Source organism: Leptosomus discolor, chromosome 4, assembly GCF_034619465.1.
Source record: "Leptosomus discolor isolate bLepDis1 chromosome 4, bLepDis1.hap2, whole genome shotgun sequence".
Lineage (NCBI taxonomy): Eukaryota > Metazoa > Chordata > Aves > Leptosomiformes > Leptosomidae > Leptosomus > Leptosomus discolor.
This window is the reverse complement of record NC_141394.1, coordinates 14,170,025-14,177,815: the sequence shown is the minus strand read 5'-3', so window position 1 is coordinate 14,177,815 and position 7,791 is coordinate 14,170,025. Positions and strand designations below refer to the sequence as shown.

The window sequence follows — 7,791 nt, the reverse complement described above, 5'->3', positions numbered from 1 at the left end:
CAGTTTTAAGGTTAGACACCTGATAATTCAGCTTTTTTGTAAAAGTATATAAATATATACATGAAACTCTATGAAGTAAACATTATTAACTGTGGTACTTACAGTAAATATTCACTACTATCTTTATGCTAACAGGCATCTCTTAAAGCTTAAATGCTGATTCAAGATACCCTCTATAAAACAGCTGTACCTAAAAGGGCAAAAATTCTGTGCCATAAACAAGCTTTTAAAATAGACTAGTAAAATGTCTTTGTAATAAAGTTTGCCAGGATAAAAATACTGCTTCATCCCTCCTGCTCCCCCACTCCATAAGAAACAAATACCCCCTAAACAGTTGCAGAACTGCAGGAAGTATTATAAGATCACTTTTTTCTTTTTTTTTTTTTTTTAAGTTAAAATATTTTTATTTCAGTATTTTATCACATATTAAGGGAGCTGCAAAAAAATGCAGCTTTATTAAATATTATTTACTGTTATACAAAAATCTCCTATGTGTGTCTGTGGAGCTGAAGACATTAGTGGTATTGTACAAGGTATTCCTTTTCCTTATAACTATACACCTTATTTGGAACGATGGAGAGACTTTATAGAAAAAACATTTGACAGCAACTGATGAAAGGGACCGGAAAACCATTGGCGGAACAAAGGAAACATGTGAGAGCCCCTGGATCTCCTTGTTTCCTTATTTTAGAAGTACTTCTGCTTCAGTATTTTATTTTCCTCTCTGTTCTTCATGTTGGAGATGATTCAGGACATAAAGGACAACTTCATAGCAGAAAATGTACTGATCCTGCAAGGGAAAGGAAATCACAGAACACGTGAAAAATGCTTGCACCACCTAAGTGATTCACTCTCACCTGTACTTCACAGGTGCACAGCACTTGATTTCAATACTATTTCTACAGGTAAATAATAAGCCACAAAACAAAAAACCCACAATGGAGAAACACACAACCTCAACTTAAAACAAATACAGGCACTCCCCTGCCACTAAAGATATATTTTTATATGGCACATTTACCCTCCTTTCATACCAAAACCACCTCAAGCAGAGCAAGTCCTTTATATAAGTAGAAATGAAGATGGCAAGTGAATTTCAAGGTCTTGCATCAATGCCAACTGATACAGAACTCAGATGACAGTGCAACTTCTTCTTATCTTAATCTACATGATACAGTTGTGGGAGCTAATACCCATTTTGAGGTGTGAGGCAGGGCTGACAGTTTTGTGGTTTAGTTTTGTTTTTTAAACTATGATTTGACAATTCCTTCCCATTCAAAGAAAAAAGTGCAGATTTTAACAAGACCTTATGATGTCCATCTCTAACATAAAGTTAATTAGCTCTAGTTCTAGATTTTACCTAAAACATTAATTTAATTTCTGGTTGACTATCTCCCCAAAGGAGAATCAAGACATCTCTGGTAGTATCAGTGATTCAGAGCAGCTACAGTTAGGCCTTTTCTTCAGTTTATAATGCAATTTTCAGCCAAAAAAGGCTCAGCTGATTTCCTCTATAACACATGCTTTTGAAGACCAAAACTCACATTTAAAAAAAAAAAAACCAAACCCCACAGATCAAAACAGCACAACATGTTAAAAATTGCATGCATTTATAGCTGTTAAATATGTACTGCTACTCACTGGTACGTCTCTGATTTAATTTCTCATGACACAAACGTTGCATTAGAGAGCACAAAGACAATCATTGTGTGCATCACAGAATAGTTTACTGGCACATCACAGTTAGAACTCCAGTATCTTTCCTTTAGCGCATACTGGGGGAAGCCAGACTCACCTCTGTTTGAACCATCCCATGTCTTTGCAGACGCATCGTGCGCACCAGGTCTGAGATGTCAAACTACCAATACAAACAGCAAGTTAAACATTTGACAAAGACACAGGTGCATATAAAGGAAACATACCCAGCACCAAACCAAGGAATCCAACTGGGTCCATTAAACATTTAGTAGTGAGACAAATAACAATTCACTATCGCCTATGCATGCCTGGTATCAACAACCAGCATGTGCTGTCCCTAGGCCATATGGATGTGGCCCTCCTACATCAGGGCCACAAACATCTTTTGTTTTCTTCTCTGTGCACAGGCTCTCTTGTTTACTCTTACTGGGAGCTGAGTGTGCAGAAAAGAGAGCCCCTTGGTCCAACCTAACAAAACACTTTTTATTTCCCCAGGTCTACAAGCACCTGGTGGGTGCTTAGAAACACCTCTGAGCTAAGCATGACATAACTCATCTCTATAAATTCACAAAAAGATCTGCTACACCAGGCCACTGAAGGACATAAGTATAAGGAAGCTAGCACCCTCCTGTGGATCACCCTAGAAAGCAAATCCCTGGTTGTGCCAGAAAAGTTAATTTACTTACCTTCATCTCCAGCTTAGATGTTTGTACACTGAGTTTTTGATTCAGCTGCCTAAACAGATACTCTGGTTGGCTTCTAGCTGCCCTCCAACAGCTCATGGATCTCTGACCGATGGAGTGCCACAAGTCTCAGCCCTAATGCCATTTAACACGATAGTTCCACTGAGTCCATCCAACCAGGTAAGACAGGTGTTTTAACTTTTCCTTCAATTGCCCAAGACATCACGGCCACACACTGTTGTTCCAAAGCTATACGCCAGAAGTCTGCTATGGTAGGAGATGTCCTTGCAACACATTCTAGAATGCCTCAAGTGGCACCTAACAATGTTGGACTGCTGAGGTGTCAACAAGAAGGACACTTAAGATTCCCTGAGCTAACCCAAGAACCAGTGGACGCTAGACCTCTTCCCCCCCACCCCAGGATCATCAACAAAGAAAAATTTCACAGCTACTGCTGTTTTACATCCTGATTTATGTTACATTAAGACATAGCCAGCTTGCTACTCTAAAGAACATGCCATGCTTTTGAAACAATTGAACAGATCCAATGGAACACATTTCCTGCAAGTCAAAAGCCCAGCTTAGCCCATTCTCTTGGGTACTCACATCGAGGTCTCTGCTGATCAACCCTAGGACAACGTCTATACAAATAAGGGTCCCCGATCGTCCAATGCCTGCACTGCAGTGAGTTATGATAGGTCCCGATTTGTGGACATGCCGCATGTAGGAGATAAAAGTAAGCAGGTCATCTGGTTGAGAAGGGGTGTCATGGTCAGGCCAGGCAATGAAGTTCAGATGGGAAATGTGCCGTACTTCACCTGTCTGAGGTTTAAAAACAATAACAACGACATGTAACACATGGGAAGAATAAAAAGATAAAAGGTAAGTTCCCAAAGGAAACAGTCTCAGAAGAGAGGGATTTGCCCAATGAAGGTATTCTGTAATTCAATAGAACAAGAGAAACAATGAGCTAAACTGAAAATAACCAGCAAGTAATTGTATAGTATAAGGTTCACCACGCAGATTGAGCTGATCAGACAGAGGAATGAACGAGCCAGACTGAATTATTAGTGAATTTCATATCCCTATGTATGTTTCTGTGGCCAAAGGCACTTAGGAAGCCAAAATTTAGTCTCCTTAGGGTAATGAAATCATCTCCTGGCCCACATGCCATCTCTTATAAAGGTAGGACAAGTTGCAGTGAGGAAGAGTTGCCCAGTGATCGTTACTGGGCAAAGAGCAGAAGTCATCTTGATGTAGACATTGCAGCTGAAAGCAAGCAAGCCAGAAGTACAAGGATAAAAATACGAACACAGAAAAAAAATCTCAGAATGCAGAATTATATTCACTTACCTGAATTTCTTCTAGCTCCAGCACTCTAATGATAAAGCCTTTCAGCTGCTGGAGTCTTATAAGAGCAAGTCGTAGTCTATCATTTATCATGATGGTTTTATTGAGTACATCTGGCCAGTAACGCTGGCATTTTATCTTTTCTCCTTCAACCTCCTGAGTCATCATGGCAATCACAGTACAGTTTTGCTCCCAAACCATTTGCCAGAAATCTGCTACAGTAGTAGGGAGAGGTCCTTGACAGGCAATGTAAACGAACTCTTCATTCCCCACTGGCATGCGAATGAAGCTGGCATTGATGTATCCACCTTCAATCCCAAGAGGTACTCTAGTGGTATCATCTGCAAGACCCACACAACAAAAATACCTCAATATTATGTGTGCACATAATTAGACTTTCACACAATAGAGATGCTGAGCCTTACACACTCACATACTACTTAGCAATACTTGCTTTAGAATACTAATCAGTACTTCTCTTCAAGTAAAGAAAAAAGATGGCTAGGGGAGAAATCTAAATCAGCAGCCAGGCAGGACACATGATTTGAACTGCAGCACCTCTGAAACAGAGACTGATATTTATCACTCTGAACTAACCTTTGTCAGTTCTCACTTCTCCACACATCTCCCACCTAACGAACAGAATTTTGTTGCAGAAAATTTACTGACAATAGTATACGTGTCTGCTTTTCCACTTTTATACAGGTAAAAGTGTAAAAATCTTGTCTGGCTCCATATATATATATATATCTCATGTAAGAAACAGGCTCTGCCAAAACAATCGAAGAATCTGTGAACATCCATCCCTACCTACTACAGTAGTCTATTGTTAACCGATCTTAAACCGCTTTATAAATGCTTGCTTTAAATATGTAGAAAATGAGTGGCAGATTTATTTTTTTTCCCCTCTTAGAAGCAGAACTAAGACTGGGAATGAAACCATCCCACTCCTACACGTGGTGACAAAGTATCCACAGTGAACTTCAGATTAGTTAGGACTTACAAGGAAGTATGTTTTTATATCTGTTCTTTTTCCTATTCTCCTTTGCTTGTCCAATCAAACACTGATCCAAAGGTTTTAACTCCTGAAGGTTCTGTAAAGAAGCAATTACACGTGCATTAGAAAGTGCTGAATGGTAAGAAGTATTAAGAGCAGTTGAGTAACCAAGTCTTTAACAGACAGAACCATTAAAAAAAAAAAGCCTAATGTGGATATGTAAAATAATTCCATCACAGCAAGGAATCTAATTTCACATAGCTAAGAAAATCAAACAAAATCAAAAAACAACTATTGTATGGTAAATATTTTATTTCATTCTCCCAAAGAAAAGAGATCGTGTAACATTGTTGACTTAAGACTTTGGAAAGGCTGTTTTCACATTCTGCAGCTAGACTTCCATCTATACTAGTCATAGTCACTTGGTAATTTACCAGAAGTAAGAATGATGTAAACACACTTTTGAATTGAATTCTCGGTTCAAATGAATCTTATCTCTCAGAAGATAGTGGGGGAAGGGAGAAAAGCCTTTGGTAAAAGAAGTCTTTTCATCGCTTTAGAGCTGCAAATTAAAGAGCTGTGGTATTTAAGGCAGTGATGAACCAGCCATTCTATTTCTGTTTCATACCAGAAAAAAGGACTTTAAAGGACAAATAGTTACTCACTTCAATCTCTTTAGACGGGACTCCTTGTTCCAGCAATCCACGCAACATCCTTATCACTGACTTCAATTTGGCTCCTGAGTACTTGCCTCCTGGGAGCACATTCACAGTAGGGAGTGCAGAGATCTCTTCATTGGTCACTAAAGGGAAACCTAGCAGAAGAACAAGACTGATTGACATAACTGTATATATTTAAACAGTTAAAACTAGGGAAACTTAAAAACCTTTAGCGCAATTTGGATTTCTTTGTTGCTGTTCACCACTGTACCACCTGTTTTCTCTTGAATGTCTCCCATATACCAGAAAGAATACAGATGTCCTCTCAGTTTGACAGGCAAAACCAAACTAACTAACAAAATCAGTATGGTTCAAAATCAGCTTTCATGAACCTAGGAACCAAAGGGAGTATTTTCCTGAACTTCCAATAAATACAGTGAAACAAACTTCAAATACATTTTAAATACAAGTTCTTCACACAATAACCTACAAAACTGAGGAATGCACACAGGGATGAATTCAGAACTCTCCACTTAAACATTACAGCCTGGGACTTTGATTTAGCACTTACACTTAAAATGTGTTTCCAGTGGTAATTGTAAGAATTGTTATACATCTTTTTTTCCAATAAAGCTCGCTTCCTATCAGGCCTTCAGTGTTTCTCTGAAGCACAACAAAATTAATAAACCAAGAGTCTCTCTGGCATTGCAATTAAAAGTGTCTTAAATCTACTTACTTAGTCTAAAGGTCTACGCAGATTATCCTTTTCTTTTTTAATGAATGCAGACAAAAGGCTGCTGTAGATGAATTTCAGGAACTGATATTTCTTGTGCTATCTCAAGAAGTAAAGAGTAGATTCTGCCAAATGCAAATTGAGCAGTGTTCCACTCTGCCATGTTGAGCAGCAGTGGAAGAATGAAAGTCAAGACAAATTAAAAAATATTGCCCAATTTGAGCATGAAGTAGCCTTTATGTGAAGCAGATAATATATTGATCTGATCATGGTCGAACATCTATATGGTTACAGCTTTTGTCAGATGGATACTATGGAAGAAAGCATCTCAGCTGGCTTCAACTCTACAGGTGCAATGTCGCCAGTATTTATTCCTACTAACTTACATATTTATTACAGAAAGTTGTAAAGATCCTTTCCAGTGTGTTGCTGAGCTGTTAGATTTCCTGCTATATCTATCATTACACCCTCAAGACATATCCATGACATTTTAAAATTAATTTCTGACATTTTTTCTATTCAATGTGATCCTCAGTTTTCCACTGATTATTTCTTAAAAGTTCTTGCCTTTATTTACATATTCCTGGCTGACTGATTCAATTGGCAGTTCATCACTTCCCCATGTGATTTCATCTTCATCTGCTTGGCTCAAGGGAGGTTGTGGAGGAGATCTGTAAGAGGATATGGAAGGTACAGAAGTAAGAAAGAACACCTAGAAATAACTAAAGACATTTGCAATCTAATATAAATTCACCAGAAAGTAATTTATACCTACAAGTATTTCTGGACTGGATCCATACTAGTATATCTCAAAAATAACACCTTTTTTTCCCTTTTTTAAACTCCCAGCAGGGATTTGAAAAATGTAACAGTGGAAAAAGAGCCAGGAAGACACGAATCTATTACTGCAATTACTTTTTGAAGTCTAAGCAGTCAAATAACATCCAATAGCAGATTTGTATCATTCACATAATTCACTACCTACACACTAGAATATCTATTTTTCAATTGCAAGTTTTCTAGCTTTGTTGAAGATGGTGATGAACATACTAAGTATTTCAGGTCATAATGTTGCTGCTTGTGCCAAGTCTCAACCCAAAACTTCCCAGAAACTTAATCAAAACATAAAAAGAAGTATATACACTTTGACTGAAGCTTCACTTAGACTAAGGACTGCAATTATTTCACAAAGAAAAACCATCTTGGGCACTGCCAAAATTCAAGGTGGCTCAAAGGGACAGCTAGTAACTTGGCCAGACATATCCTTAGTTTTCCATGTAAAAAAAAAAAAAAAAAAAAAAGCCCTAACCACCCAAATGGGAACAGATGGACCAGTGGAACTATACGGTTTAGTTTCTGTGCTCTAAAACCAGATGAAATAACATTAATGAAGCTTGTAAAGACTCAAACTGAAGACAGCATTGACATGCAAGTACCAAATCATTAGTACAATGTAAATTAAGTTATCTGGAGCCATTTGAACACAGCCCAGTTACTTGTTATACCCACATGTCAAAGGAATAAATAAAACTAGGGCATAGTACCACATAAACCTGACTAGTATTCTGGCAAATTATAACCTTCTAAATAAAAAGAATAGAGTAATTCAGTAAGACATTGCACGGATATTTTATTGGGTTTGTTTTTGTTTCGGGGTGGTTTCGTTTGTGT

General features: G+C 38.0%; 1 protein-coding gene across 3 annotated transcripts in view; it reads right to left on the bottom strand.

The window, feature by feature from the left end:
- Positions 1–712: 712 nt before the first annotated feature.
- Positions 713–7,791, bottom strand: part of PTPN13 (protein tyrosine phosphatase non-receptor type 13) — a 95,271-nt gene continuing 88,192 nt past the window's right edge. For 2 of the 3 annotated variants that reach the window (XM_009955774.2, XM_086464765.1), the window contains exons 41-47: positions 6,688–6,791; positions 5,394–5,542; positions 4,735–4,825; positions 3,735–4,072; positions 2,988–3,203; positions 1,796–1,858; positions 713–790 (exon numbers count right to left, since the gene is read on the bottom strand). In XM_009955774.2, the coding sequence (XP_009954076.2) occupies positions 713–790; positions 1,796–1,858; positions 2,988–3,203; positions 3,735–4,072; positions 4,735–4,825; positions 5,394–5,542; positions 6,688–6,791 (1,039 nt within the window). Of the gene's footprint in view, positions 791–1,795; positions 1,859–2,987; positions 3,204–3,734; positions 4,073–4,734; positions 4,826–5,393; positions 5,573–6,687; positions 6,792–7,791 lie in introns of all 3 variants that reach the window. The other variant, XM_086464763.1, reaches the window with a different exon arrangement.